At 31.9% G+C, this 15,428-nt stretch overlaps 1 protein-coding gene across 9 annotated transcripts in view; it reads right to left on the bottom strand.

Annotated features, from left to right (window-relative positions):
* Positions 1-15,428, bottom strand: part of LOC127719801 (trichohyalin-like) — a 56,778-nt gene that overhangs the window by 16,177 nt on the left and 25,173 nt on the right. For 5 of the 9 annotated variants that reach the window (XM_052226086.1, XM_052226082.1, XM_052226088.1 and 2 more), the window contains exons 6-8: positions 13,499-13,592; positions 10,372-10,483; positions 693-728 (exon numbers count right to left, since the gene is read on the bottom strand). In XM_052226086.1, coding sequence (XP_052082046.1) covers positions 693-728; positions 10,372-10,483; positions 13,499-13,592 — 242 coding nt within the window. The remainder of the gene's footprint in view (positions 1-692; positions 729-10,371; positions 10,484-13,498; positions 13,593-15,428) is intronic. The other 4 variants (XM_052226084.1, XM_052226081.1, XM_052226087.1 and 1 more) reach the window with 2 other exon arrangements.

The following is a 15,428-nucleotide window of genomic DNA, read 5'->3' on the forward strand; positions in this document are numbered from 1 at the left end:
AAATAAAGAATTTCCAACTTAAGGATGTATTCTTCTGACGTTTCAGTCTCGTTGAAATCTCGTTCTGGAATTATTTCCAAAACATGTGATACAAGTGGAAAATATCAATGAATTTAAAAAATATTGTAATCAAACTTAACTCTGTGAAAAAATTGTGTATTTACAATAAGTAGTTTTGAGTAATAAAATTTTCAAATTTTATAACCAATCAAGTCAGTCTCATCAGCCAAAATGTTGAGAAAATGGGTGAGGGTACAAGAAATGATTTTACCAGATACATGTACATACCATATCTTTTTTTCTTTTCAAATTTCTAAGATATGTATTTTTTCAATCATTTATGACAAAGAAGTTGAAATAATATGCTTTTTCTTCTAAAAAAAGAGAAAAATCCCAAATTTACAAAATTGACAACATGGTAAATTTGACACGAAAAAGCAACAAAATTTTATAAAACTTTCTTATATTAACACCTACCCATAGTTTTTTTAAGTCAAATTTATTCAGATTAGTCCACTTCATCTTTAGTGAAAGTATGAAAAAAAGTTCGTGAAACTGTGATTTTTTTTTTGCAAGACATGCACAATAAAGAAAAAGACATACTTAGGTGTTCTAAAAAAGTGTCTAAATTAGGTACATTGTATATCTAAATGGAACCATTCAAAAGATGAACTTAAGTAATAATTGTTTACCTTATGTTCTTGTTCTTGTAGGAGTCTTGCAAGTTCCTGAAGTAAACAAATACAATGTCTGATCACTTATAAAAACATTTAGCATTTTCATGATTATGAACCCATAAAAAATATGAAGAAAATCCTTACCAGAAAATAAATGACACATTTTTCATCAAATAAGAGCTTGCTTTACGTTTGTAAGTAACCTACATTTTTCTTCTTTGTGTTTCATTCATTTTTTTTTACTTTATAATGTTACTGCTATTTTTCTATTTAGCGAGACTTCATTATTCATTTTAGTGTAGACTTCATTATTTTACTAAGTGTATCTTTCATTTTCTAAATTTTTTCCTTTATCATCAATGACATCATGTTAGTTTTCCCTTCAATGCTAATTTTGATGATTCCTTTAATTTTTATTTAAATCTTTTTGTAAACTTTTGATAATCTTTTTCATGATAAAGGAGTAGGGCCACGAAGGGTTAAAAACGGCCCTGTCTCAGAAATTGACGTAATTACTGCAGAAGGATCACTAACTAGTGTAGTTCATAAAACGATAACCATTAGACTTGTAACTGTGTTTGTATAATTTTCCAGGGCGTCAGAAAAGACTAAGGTACAATGGTATTTTAGCCATTTGCGCGTAACGTTAAAATTGTTTTCATTAACGTTCTAGTAATATTATAATCATTTTACCACAAGAACTTTTTTCCAAAATATTTCTTGAATCTCGTCCATATATCTTGTTTGTTTTTTAAACTCTATTAACAGAAATTTACTAATATTAAGGTTTAAGCTGCACATAAGCGCTTCAATTAAATTTTGTATAAGTGGCCAGAATACTCGTTTTCTGTATTGATATTCTCGAAATAGAAATTGCAGAGACTACGTAAACAAACATAATTCTATAGCATAGATTAAATCAAAAGTCATAAAGGTTATTAAAACATACGCAATGAATGTCTTCTATTGGGCAGAAGGAATTTAGATTGACAACTATAAAATATCTTGGTACCTTTATCTCTAGTAAAGAAGTAAAAGATGAAAACACAGATAAAGATAAACATTGTGTATAGACAGTACATAGCATTACATGTACTTCAATAATCATAGAACACATTATAATTGTACAGACGTCATCAGACACCAGAACCACACGTGCACTCATAAACATCATCCTCATTCCGGAGGATTACATGCTTACTCTCAAAGCAACATTCAGAATTAAACACACAAATGAACAATATTTTCATATAATACCGCCATTCATACGTCACTGACCACATTACATAGTACTGCTATCTCTAATTCTACCTAAAGTGCATGAAATATGTAGTCATCTGTAAAAATTGAAATATAATTCTTTCAAATGGTTCAATGAATCCTTTTTATATTTTCCCAGAACTTTTTACTAGACAAAGTAATAGATTAAAGGCAGTGGCTATTTTGCCGGCGCCGCCAAAATTGAAAATATGCTATTTTGCAAACTCTCGGTAAGCGGAAGCCAGCCGTGAAGCCAGCATGCCAGTAAAAAAAATTTTGTTTACAGCTATGCAATTCAAAACTGACTATTATTTCAAAACTAAATTTAATTTAAACATTTTTGATTTTGAAGCTATGTGATTGATTTTTTTAAGACTGTATAATGTTTTTATCAAATCGATATGCTATGAGATTTTGTCTTTCATTTTTTTACAGCATAGTTTAAAAATCTGAGATTTTATTCTTATGCATACATGTAGCATTAGACTGATATTAGAAGTAATTTCAACTACATTTTTTTATATGATTTCATTGCTTCAAATGGATAGTTTTTGTTTTTATTCCTTTTTACAAATTCTTATTTTCACTTGGACTCATGCATGTTTTTAAACGATTATATGTATCTCAAATATTGTGACACTTATTTTATTCAGCTATATGTCGAATAATAATTTGATTCTTTTATGTTGACAATGCACATTTTCGTAGTATTTTTCACAAGTAAATACTAAAATTCACTCTTTACAAAGAACCGGCAAAATAACAAATTCACTATATTGCCGGCGGCGGCAAAATAGTCATTGCTATCGAAATATGCTATTTTGCTTGTTTTAATTAAGATATTTTAATCAAAGACGACAAAATAGCATATTTTCTATCTTGCCGGCGGCGGCAAAATAGCCACTGCTTAGTTTAAAAAACTCAAAAATTTGACAGAATACTCATTCTCAGTTGTCCATTGTGGACGATTTCATTTAGCGATTTAGCTAAATTCAATTAAATCTATCCGACTTTTGCATGTTTCTATCAATTACGTTTTAAAAGAACAAATACTTTTATTATTTTATGATTCGTGTTCTCGTTAAAGACAGACAGTTTGGTTCAGTTTTGTCAAAATAAGCAAGGAAACATCGCTAATGAATTATTCACTTGCAAGTGGATAATTTGACCTCATTAAATCCGTATTCATGTGAAGTTCAATTGAACCTCTTAGCTAGAGATGAGTTACGCATGAACTAGTCTTGTTCAGGTATTAAAAGAATAAATGTGGATAGTGTCCACATGTGGACACAGATGACGCCCCGCTTGCATATCATATAGTTATAAAGGGACATAACTGAAGAACAGTAAAAGTGACGCTACCCAAATTTGAACTTGATCCGAGTTTTGTGTGTAAGTCTCATAACATTTGGTTGAGGCTAACTTAAGTAGAGAACAGAAACTAAAAATTCAGCACTTTTTCTATTTATAAAGGGGCATAACTCAATAATGGTTAAAGTGACACTACCCAAATTCAACTTGATCTGTGTTTTATCAGTGAAAGTCAAAATTACACATTGCATTGTATAAAGCATTGATTGTAGTTGATTCAACTATAATCATGGACAAAGGACGATAACTCCAATTTTAAAAATAACTTGATATTTAGAAGAAAATAAAAATTTTGCAATTTTTTCCATTTATAAAGGGGCATAACTCTAGAACGGTTAAAGTGACGCCATCAAAATTCAAACATGATCTGTGTTTTGTGGTAATAAGCATTGTGAATAGGTTTCATAACATTTGGTTGAGGCAAATTTAAGTTAGAGAACAGAAACTAAAAATTTTGCAATTTTTCCATTTATAAAGGGGCATAACTCTAGAACGGTTAAAGTGACGCCACCATAATTCAAACTTGATCTGTGTTTTGTGGTAACAAGCATTGTGTATAAGTTTCATAACATTTTGTTGAGGCAAACTCAAGTTAGAAAACGGAAACCAATTTTGGGACGTACAGACGGACGTTCGTACGTACGTACGTACGTACGTACAGACGGACAAGGGTAAAACTTAATGCCCCCACCGCTACGGCGGGGGCATAAAAAGAATGTCAACATAAAATACACACGAAATGCTGATACATATTATCGAGTCTATTTTATACTTTTTTCAATTTGGATATACGTTTTAGTATGTTATAAGTCGAATATGAGAATTTGAGTCAAATCAGTGAACATGAATTTGACAGCTAATGCCCCTTTAAGTTTTAAACTGAAATTCTTTTTTAAGGTTTTCACAATTGTCAATTTATTCTTAATTAGCTTTTATCTTGTAATCTTAACTAGTCTTGCTCGTGGTTAAAGTGTTCCGGTATTCCACATACAACTATCATTCTTATCTCAAAAAAAGTTCGAGTGTACTTTGTTATCATCTTTATTATCATTTGGTCAAATTAAACAGATTCATGCCTCAATCCGTATGAAAAAAAGAAGATGGAATATTATTGCAAAGAAGACAACTTTCAACCTCAGATACCGAATGACATGCATGGATTCATTTGAAAACTAATAGAAATCCTTGAATTCAGGGTTTTTTTTATTTGGCGTTGATTGTAACGATATAAGTGTATGTAAGCTGCGTCCATTCAAGAAATGTATTATCTATAACTATAATGATATACAAGATCAATTATTTTCGTCTATATATAACAAGGAGATGTGGTATGATTGCCTATGAGACAACTCCCCACTATGTTTGTTTCCTTTAAAGTGAAATGAAATGTGAATTATTTCTCATGGATATGTTATATTAACCTGTAAAAATGTTTTAAGAGTTTTCAAAAAGTTTGCTTAGTTGCAAAAAGTACGATATAAACAAATAGGTTTCAAAAAGATGAGCAAGAGGAATACTGAGATAAACGTCAATGCAATGTGACAGCTACCTAACAGTGATAAAATTAATATTCTATTCTTCAACTACACTCTGCTCACTGCCACTTTCGTCCATGGCATGTGGGTTAAATTCTGCATCTTCAAGAGAAGCTCATCAATTCTGGACTCCATGTGTTATGTCCAGGTTATGTCTTGTATACCCTAGATACCAGAGTATAGAGGCAATGTGCGCAAATTACATGTTCTCGTCCAGAATATGCATCTAACTTGCCACAAGACGTTAAACAGTCATCCATCATCATGAGACAAACAACTCATGTAGTAAAATGGTGTGTTTCTTTGATATTAAATATTCTTTTTTTTTCTTTTTTCCCAAAAAGTGAAATAATAGATGCGTAAATATCTTCTAAAAAGATTTTAAAATCTTTAATCATTTATTTAATTATGTTAAAAGTCATTATTATACTGTAATTTTAGAGGAGATATGATTGATAGATGTTTAACGAACGTCCAGTGGCAAATACTTCATGCATATTTATGACGGAAAGCAATTTAGAGAATCTATTTCAAACAGGAAACAAGAAATTGCATGTGTTGTCATTAAACATAAGAGAAAATTCTCCAAAAGGAAGGGGGGGGGAATAAAGAATCATAAGACCAATAAAATCATACAACACCATGAACATATAGAGGCGACAAAAAAAAACCAGCAATAATAAAATATAAAAACAGGTAACTACAGATTAAACACGAACCTCGGGCCATCACAAGAAACGAAAAATCAGAAATATAAAGTTATCTGATAAATAATTCATTCATAGTAAGCAGCCATTTTTGTTGGTCGCTTGTAAAAAAGGGACGAAAGATACCAGAGGGACAGTCAAACTCTTAGATCGAAAACAAACTGACAACGCCATGGCCAAAAATAAAAAGACAGACAGACAAATAATAGTATAGATGACACAACATAGAAAACTAAAGACTAAGCAACACGAACCCCATCAAAAACTAGGGGTGATCTCACGTGCTCCGGAAGGGTAAGCAGATCCTGCTCCACATGTGGCACCCGTCGTGTTGCTTATGTTATTACAAATCCGGTAAATAGTCTTATTCGGTAGGTCACATTCGTAAAAGGGAAGGGTATTGTAGTTACGACATAAGGAACATATCTGATATCATCTGTGAAACGGTTATTCCATAACGGTCAACCAACTCGTGATGGCGTCCGAAAAATTTACGAAGGGATGATTTCAACTTCACCATTTGGAACTCTTGGTTTAATAGCTTCCTTGTGAGCAGCAATCCTCTATCAAGGAAATCATGATAGGAAATACAAGCCCGGGAATATCGTATCAAATGGGAGATATATACTCCGTATGCAGGCGCTGCTGGAATGTTGCTACATAGAAATGGAAATTTCACAATTGGGAAGCTGAAATCATCTCTTTTGTCGTAAAGTTTTGTTTTCAACCGACCCTCATTGTCAATTTCTAGATGTAAGTCAAGATATGAGGCAGACTTAATAGTTACTTATATGTTATATAAGTTATGTTTATACATAGTTTGATTTCCATTACACTCAGTAGTCATTATTTTAGGATTTTCCCAGGATTTTTTGTTTTCTTTACTATTGAGAAGAAGCAGATTTATCATATCTTAATCAGCTACATGTGAGTTTATCAGGTGTTTCTTAGCAGGGTGGTTTAATTACATCAGTTCCATTACAAATATACATGTTTTGTTAATTAGTGACCACTTGTGGCATCTGGCTTTCCTTTATCCTTTGTTTGTTTGTTTGCACATAAACTTTGGTATAGTTTAGCTCCTCCCATTTAGGAATATCCCATTAAGTAGTTGTATATTGAAAACCAGTACATGCTGCCTTTAGTGTCCAGTTTTTTCAATGCAGATTAAGCAGTTAAAAGAATAATTTTTGCTCAAAAAGTGGCTTAACTAAAAACTTGCCTCCCACCAACCCCAACCTTACACCTTCAATATTGCCATGACAGGGGAATCAATCTCAGCACAGTTTATATAAGATTCTTATTGATTTTTCTGTATATGTATATGTTACAAAAGTGCTTAAAAATTTCATTCCAACATCAGTTCATATCAGTAGATCTCAGCAACCAGTAGTGAAAAAAGTACTTTTAGGAGCTATGTTGGATTGGTGTGATGTCAAGCCAGGGGTCTATACTTTGCTACTTTTCAGTACGCACATGTACATAGGCTGCTGGTTTAGGCATGGATCAGATAAATAACCTCAGCATCTGAAACACGTCCATCATGTTTGGACATTTATGAAATTTTATCACTGGTTGTTTCAAAAATTTCACTCATCCCCCAAGAATTTCTGGGGATAAACTGTCAAATTTCATACAAATTCATTCTAACACCAATTCAACATCAACACTACTTGGCTTCCTCATAGCCACATACTAGGCTTCCTCATAGCATCATTATAGGCTTCCTCATAGCCTCATAGGCTTCCTCAGACATAGCCTCATAGGCTTTCTGATAGCCTCATAGGTTTCCTGATAGCCTCATATGCTTCCTGATAGCCTCACGCATTTATTTGGAACCATAGATCCAATTGGATTGGTGTGATGTCAAGCCAGGGGTCTTTACTTTGCTACTTTTCAGTACGCACATAGGCTCTTGGCTTAGGCATGGAGCAAAAATTTTAATTTTAGCTGAGTAGATTCCCAAGGGCCAAAATTAAGTGATGAATATAAAATAATAAAAGTTATAGTTCATTTATGATTTATGTTTCATTCAAACCTGGATACAACTGGCACTGCTACGCTATACATGTATTTACACAGAAGTTTATTTATAATGGGATAGAGCAGGATTTTGAATTATGTTGATTTTTTTGTTGATATGAGTACTAAATGCTTAATTTTACATATCATGAGTTCAAATGGAGAGTTCTGAAGCAAATCAGGATAATTAAAATGTTGCTTAAATTAATTGTCTTAAGAACTCATTATGTGTGACTTTGAGGATTTTGTTCATTGGGCACACATTTCAGCAAGTTAGACTTATACTCAGACAGGTTTTTAATGTCAGGTCAAAAGATTTTTGCAAGGAGGTAACTGTTTTTCTGGATGTTTACTCAGGCGTTATATACTTTTCATTATTACAAAACACACATCCACTAACCAAAGGAGAAATATGCACAGTATAAACAACAGACACTTTAATATTAAGTACAACATTACAACAAATTATGAATGGACCTTTAGTATATCTACAATCCAGAATCGGTACTCTAGTCAAACATGGAACAAATTACAGTTAAAAATATTCAGGAACATGGAACAAATTACAGTTAAAAATATTCAGGAACATATCTGAGGACTTTGTATAAACTGTATCTGTAGTATCCTTTGTCTCTAGATCGATGGGATAGATTCGTTCAACATAGTCACCAAATTTTGTATTATTTAGTGAGAGAACATCATCTATATAGCGGAACGTAAAGTTGAAGGATATAGTCTCACTCAAATTTAAACGAGACCACCAAAAAGGGACCAAATAAACAATTGCTCCTTTTATGCATTCTGACCAATTATGCACGCTATCCCGCGTGAATATCAGATATTTATTTGAAGTTACCCAAGCTATATGATTGTGTAGGATAGCTTTGTTTCATCTTTATTTCAGTTTTCATTGAAAACAAATATTAGTTCTGGTTGAATGTCACGGACAGAATACACCATGCCCTCTCATTGCGTCGTAATTTTTATTCTAATTAAAGAAATATTGAAAAGCTTATTTAACCACTGTGCAATATGATATCAAAATTCTCACGTGGTTTCTTCTTATGTCCTACGATTTTCTATGTATGTTATTGTTCATAGTTTTGTAATTTATTTACACCATCCGTAGTAATTATGTAAAATGTTAACTTGGCAAGCCAAACATGATAGAAAATGCGGACGTGAAAGAAAGCACTTCATCAAAGCGTCAACATGAGATTACATTCCGCGGAGGTTACATCTCGACGATTTCGTCTTTAAAAAACAAAATACGTGTATCTAAAAGGAAATTGGTATTAAATTGTTATGTTGACACCCATATCGATCTGCTGGATGCAGAATTTTACGAAAAAAAACTACAGCTCTAATTCAAAACTGTCATATTTGTGTTTGCATAGCACAGACCGGGCTAATACACCTTATCGCTAATCCCGCTTGACCCGAGAATCAGTCCCGCTCGAACTTTTGACGTCATACAACAATCACTTTTCCATTGTGGCGTCAGATATTTTCTATTATGACGTCAAAATTTTACGGGAACTTGTGTGATGTCCAGTAATGTCGGAAAAATAGCGATAAGGTGTATTATAACAAAATATCGTGGAAATGAACTTTAAAATAATTTGCAAATTCATAATTTTTATTTCCACCAATTGGTCTTGTTTTCTAATAAAAACAGTTATGAGGACGTATCTATCCATGTTTTTAAAAAACCTCACCAGATCGGCGGTTAACAAAGCTTCACTAAAACAAAGACTTGTTATTCCATTTTCTTCTTTTTTGTTTGTTATAAATAAGAAAATAATAAATTATAGAATTTATTCTATTTGTAGCTATTGTACAAGTTCTTGGTACAGTTATTTCGTCACAGAATATATCGTACCTCGGAAATGGCGGCGTTGAATCAGGATTTGCTTGTTAGCAAAAGTTAAATTTTTGATGTGGCCACAGGCCTCGACCACGCTAAATATTGTTGCAAACTGAGTCAAAGTGTCAAACAATCAAAATAAGAGTAAAATTACTTTGGTCGAGGCCTGTGGCCAATGCGAAATTTAACCAGGAAGTGTGAAATTCTTTAAGAATTTGGACACTTTGAGCGTTCCGGTTTGATTCCGGGTATTACGTCACATTAATGACGTCACAAAAATATGATTTTATACTATAATAACAAATAACGATATACGTAGATATGTTTTAGCTATAAAGGATCCACCTTATTTCTCTTTTATTTTTTGTCGCCTCACAGGGCCAATATCGGCACTTCGTGGCCATACTCCTTTAGTTTTATGTTAATATTACTGTTCAGCTTTTGTTTTTGTTTTTCCTTTATATATGTTGTTTCTCTCATTTTTTTTTTTTTAACTTTTTTTAGAGTTTACACTCTCATTATTTTAGTGTCCCCTTTGATCCATGCATACACAAATTTCTTTCAAAAATGTGTAGCAACTGGCTTTAATGTTAATCAAATTGTAATAAAACAATATTAGTATATTGTTCTCAAAAAGTGGTATCTATCTTATGTGCCCAAGTTACAAAATGAAAAAAAAAACCATAAAATAATTAGATTTTATATATAAGAGTGCAAGCATCTTAATTGTCGGAAACAGCATACCTAATTCTCATTTTTTGACTCCGTCAAGGCGAGACAAAAAAGCACTTAAAGCTTTGACTTTCATAAACCTTAAGTGGGCATATCAGAAGTTCAATTGTACACACATTTTCTTCTATTGTTTATTCAAGCCTTTGTTGCTTTAACTGTTAACGAAATATTTATCTTGCCAAATGACCAATTACTGATACCTCATCTTGAAGCTGCTGTAGACGTGACCTATGTTCTTCAGGAATGTTGTCAGGTACAGCAAAGAAATCTGTGAAGTCTCCTTCATCTTCTATTCTCCCTGATGGTGTTACTCTGTAAATGTAAATGAAGGTCAAAGTTAATCACAAATTGGTTGACCAATACTTTGTGTCTGTGTCTCAACTCACAAGTGACGTTTTTCTCAGTTTTACATCTTTAGATACCAGAATAGTCGTCCAATCTGTAAATTTATAATTTGTGTCCTATTCCCAATTGTGACATTTTGACTAAGTGTGTATTCGCAAGGCATGACTTACCCTGTATATTAGATTCCTTCAGGTTTTTTTTACTTTGGTTTCTATCTTCTGAATGGATTCATAAGATTTGAACATCAAGTAACTAAAATTGTCTTTTATCTTGGATTGAGTTTCTATTGAAGGAACTGAAAACTGCTATCTTAACACTTTTTACTCGATTCTTGAGAAAAAAGGCCCCCCTTTGGTAATTCAAAGCACTTGATGGCAAAATATCTGACTAATGTGAGTGTATCTTATTCTATATTTATTGGATGGGTCATTTATAGAAATTAGACCATAATTTCAAATCTTTTCACTGAAATGAAATGACTCTTTCATAAATATGAAAATTCCTACTTTAATTCATTAAGTCAAACTGCAAAACATTCAGTTTTTTGTGACTGAGCCAAGAAGGCAAATAATAATATGTGTCCACAAGACACTATACCCACTAACAATACTGTTCACAGCATAAGGAACATGTGTACAAAATTCAAGGTTTATGTAACCACAACATTATAGTTAATTGTATGCGCCTTAAACCAAAACTATACCCTACCTTACACAAAATAATAAACCTGATTCGGAAAGGATGGCTGGACAGACACACTGGATGATGCAGACACACCTTAACTGTTTATCAAACATCTTTAACTTTACACCTAAACAGTTAAATGTCCATATGAATGGATTAACAATATTTTGTATGGATTTTTGTTAATATAAATCTTTAATATGTTCCCAAAAGTATGAAGGAGGAGTGTGATAAGAGCCATTATTTGGCTCTTGAAATTGCCAAAAAATGTAAATTTATTCTAGCTTTCAAAATTACTGTAAATTCAGAAATTATTGCGATGTTTTTATTATTGCGAAAGATGCGACAGGGTTATAATCGCAATGACAAAATCGCAATAATAAATGCACGCAATAATTTCTGAATTTACAGTATGTTTATTTTATTGATAAATGAACAGGTTAATATAATCTGGACACTTTAGTGCAGAGAGGTCACCTGTGATGTCATTATTACATAGTAAACATGTCAAAATTTACACATATTTGCCCTGAAATAGCCATTTGATGCATAGTTTTTAATCAAAATTTATATGAGCAAAACTTGACTCAAAGAGATATTTTTCACATATTAACATCTCTGTAAAATACATTTCTAGCAAAATGTCTTTGTCGGTAAGGCTGTTGCTCATATCTAAGTATTAGTGACAAGATTTAAAATGACGCTATTTTGGTAGTTATTGCTTTTTTGCACTAAATGTAAAAAAGTTGAAGCCCTAATGTCAATATGTAAAACAAAATTATAAATACTGATCTCCTCCAACAAACTAATGTCTGATGAATATCTGAAGGATGTTATTTGGTAGGTTTATAATACTTTTTGGTCTTTGAATTCAAGCGGCCAAAAAAGTGGCCTTATCATACTTCCTCCTTTATGAGTCCTTTATGACTGATGCTGGGAAATATTCAAATGCAAACATGTATCTTATAACTTACAGGCTGAAAGGTCAAGAATTAAATATTAGGCGAGGCTACTAAACTTGGTATTGATTTCTAATGCTACAAGATTTTCTAATGCACTGGGAAATGCAAGGCAACTGAACTATAATATAATTTATAAACTATTGGGAAATGCTACTGTAAATTCAGAAATTTCAGCATTGATTAATTTTTCGTGAAAAATTGCGTTTTAAATTTCTATATCATTATTTGTGTGCAGCAATTTCTAAAATTGCAATAATTAATCTCCCATTTTTGTCCTTTGTTCAATGATCACAATAATAAGTGCACACAAAAATTTCTGAAATGACAGAATTTACTGATAATGCTAGGTATATAACAAAGTGCAGTGTGCAGATTTAGTTAAGGTTAGTAGTAAAGAACATCTCATGGATTCCAAGGTCAAAGTATGAGTAAAATAAAATCTAGAGGTCAAGATACAGTGTACAGAGATTGGACAGGTACCTTTACAATATGTCAAGCTTTAATTATTCCAGAGTCTAAAATAAATTTCAGGGGTTAAAAATTGTACAAATTACTTATACTAACAGAAATTGATTAGACAAAAATATTTATAAGTTTACAATCAGGCTTAACTGACAGGGTCTTCCAAATGTTTAAAAGAAATTAAATATAGACCCCTTATAACCTATTCCAACAATTTCAATGATTTTTTCAATTTTTTGTTTCAACAGTAATACACATTTCACTTTTTAATTTACAGTCCATCTTAATCTCAACTATGGGCAACTGTACTAATACTTCTCTGACAAGTCAGGAATATGACAGTTGTTATCCATTCGTTTGATGTGTTTGAGCTTTTGATTTTGTCATTTGATTAGGGACTTTCCTTTTTGAATTTTCATCGGAGTTCAGTATTTTTGTGATTTTACTTTTTTCTGTAATATATTTTCACACAATTCCCGTCATGTCTTAAATTATATTTAAATTTCAAACAGGATCTGAAAATCTGTGATTAAAATTTTTACTCTCTATGTTGCATAGTTTAAACTTGGGCTAATATATTTGACAATCTTCCTCCAAAAAAGATGCTTAAATTCATGGCTATCCCCAATGTTTGTTTAAAAGCAATTTTACTTGCTGATTGCTTTTGAATGAACATTTTAAATTCTTATCTTGCTGATAGTTTTCCTATTTCTAACAATAAATATCAAAGATGACCAATTGCATGAACTGAGATGAGCCGGGAAAAATCCTAAAACTGAAGAAAAAAATCCTTGTAGCATAAAACAGTTCACAGAATCTATGAAACCCTAAAGAACCCCTATAGTTAGTTTAGTATTAGTAAAGTGATGACTACCTGTACATATACCTAGTGTAACCATTACGTTCTGACCTGCTGTTTCTGCCTGATACCGCCATATCACCCATGGAATGCTGCACATCTCCGACATCTATAAATAGACAGAAAACAAAAGTCATCAGTATTATTATTTTGTTCATTGTGTATGTCATAATATACAAGAATGCACACATTGTCATGATACACATACCCCCATGTGGAATATTCATAGTATCTGAAAACTTGAATTTAGTGTCTGATAGATCTGAAAAGCACACACACGTTAAAATTCATCAATATAGACTTCCTGACCAAATATAAAGTTATTCTGTTAAGTAGTTTTTGAAAAGTTTGAATGGTGAACAGACAGATTGACGGACAAGAAAATTACAATATAGTCCCTACTTCTAGAGCGGGGGTATAATATTATTCACCAACCTCTTTATGTATTTGTGTGTGCTATATATAATCTATTGATGACACAATGAATTTCTTCAGTTGTGCAAGATATGGTCAGACAGGAGCAGCTGTGTAAGATTCATTTGCACAAAAAAAACCAACAATGTGTACTCAATCTGCCAGTCACTATGTGGTGAAGTTTGTCATTTTTTTCACTTAGCATTTTTAAGAACAGATTCATATGTCATGCACAACTTATGTAATACTTAATAAAAAAGTTTTCTTGATAAGTATGGTTATGCACATATAAATCATTTTATAACTTGAATATATGAGTATGTATTATCAATCAATTACTAGTCATGGGAATGTTAATGATCTAAAGAATGTTCACCCCATTGCCCAATGTTGTCTGAACTCTCAAAGGCAGAGATGAGGCTTGGAAGATATAGCTATTGAGCCTTTGACATAAAGTTTTTGAAGGCATTTCATGCATTCATTACCCCCAAAACATGCCATGGTTTTTAATTATGAAAATCATACAAATTAAGACCACTCAAATGCTGTATATCTTTATTATATTCCACTGTGGCATACTTGGCAAATTTTAGAACATGATATTTATTTGAAAATTACATGACTAATGGTTAAATTATGTTCTGGTGTTAAAATTCCTTGTATACAGTGTGGCTTGTCTAAATAATAACAAACTATGGCAAGAAGATACTAATTTGTTAACACTAAAATGTAAATACTATTGTGTGAAATAATATGGCAAAAAATATTATGTGTATGTCATGTTACATTAGGGTTAAACTTGAAGGGTTGTAGATTGTCATTTTTATAATTTTCCCAAATAAAGAAACTTGAAAAAAAATTTAAAAAAACAAAGAATCTTGTATTCCTTTTTTCTTTCAAGGGAAAAAAAGACAAAAATGTTCACTTAAAAGTTTGTACCTGAAATATGTAGGATTGAATTTAAAATTCAGAAAAAGGACATGACACATACATATTTGTTTTGTTGGCCTAATATTTGAAAGCAGTGCATAGTGCGTTGACCATATTATATTCATGGACATTTTTATTCAATCTTTTTATCATTTGAAATTAACAACCATTGAAAAGAAAACTTATCTTTTAAAAGTTCATAAATTCAGGACCTCACAAGGTAAAAATCTTTTTTTCTTCATCTTGTGGATTCTTAATTATTTGTGGATTTCATACATAAAGGTTAACACCAAATTTTAGCATTCAACAGAATTCAAATTTTGTATAGGTTTGTATGTAAATTTGTTACTACCACGAAATAATAAACCAAACATTAAGACTGTATGACTGCCTGGTGGATAATTTAAATGAAGTCACATTAAAAGCCAAAATGTTGGTTAGATATTTACCTAATTTATCAAATTTACAAATCAAGTATCCATGAATATAGATTTTTTTTCTCAATCCACAATAAAATGCTCCGCTGGGGCGCAGCTTGATACGACCGCAGAGGTCGAACCCTGAACAGTTGGGGCAAGTATGGACACAACATTCAAGCTTG

This window comes from Mytilus californianus, unplaced genomic scaffold (assembly GCF_021869535.1).
Source record: "Mytilus californianus isolate M0D057914Y unplaced genomic scaffold, xbMytCali1.0.p SCAF_11, whole genome shotgun sequence".
NCBI lineage: Eukaryota > Metazoa > Mollusca > Bivalvia > Mytilida > Mytilidae > Mytilus > Mytilus californianus.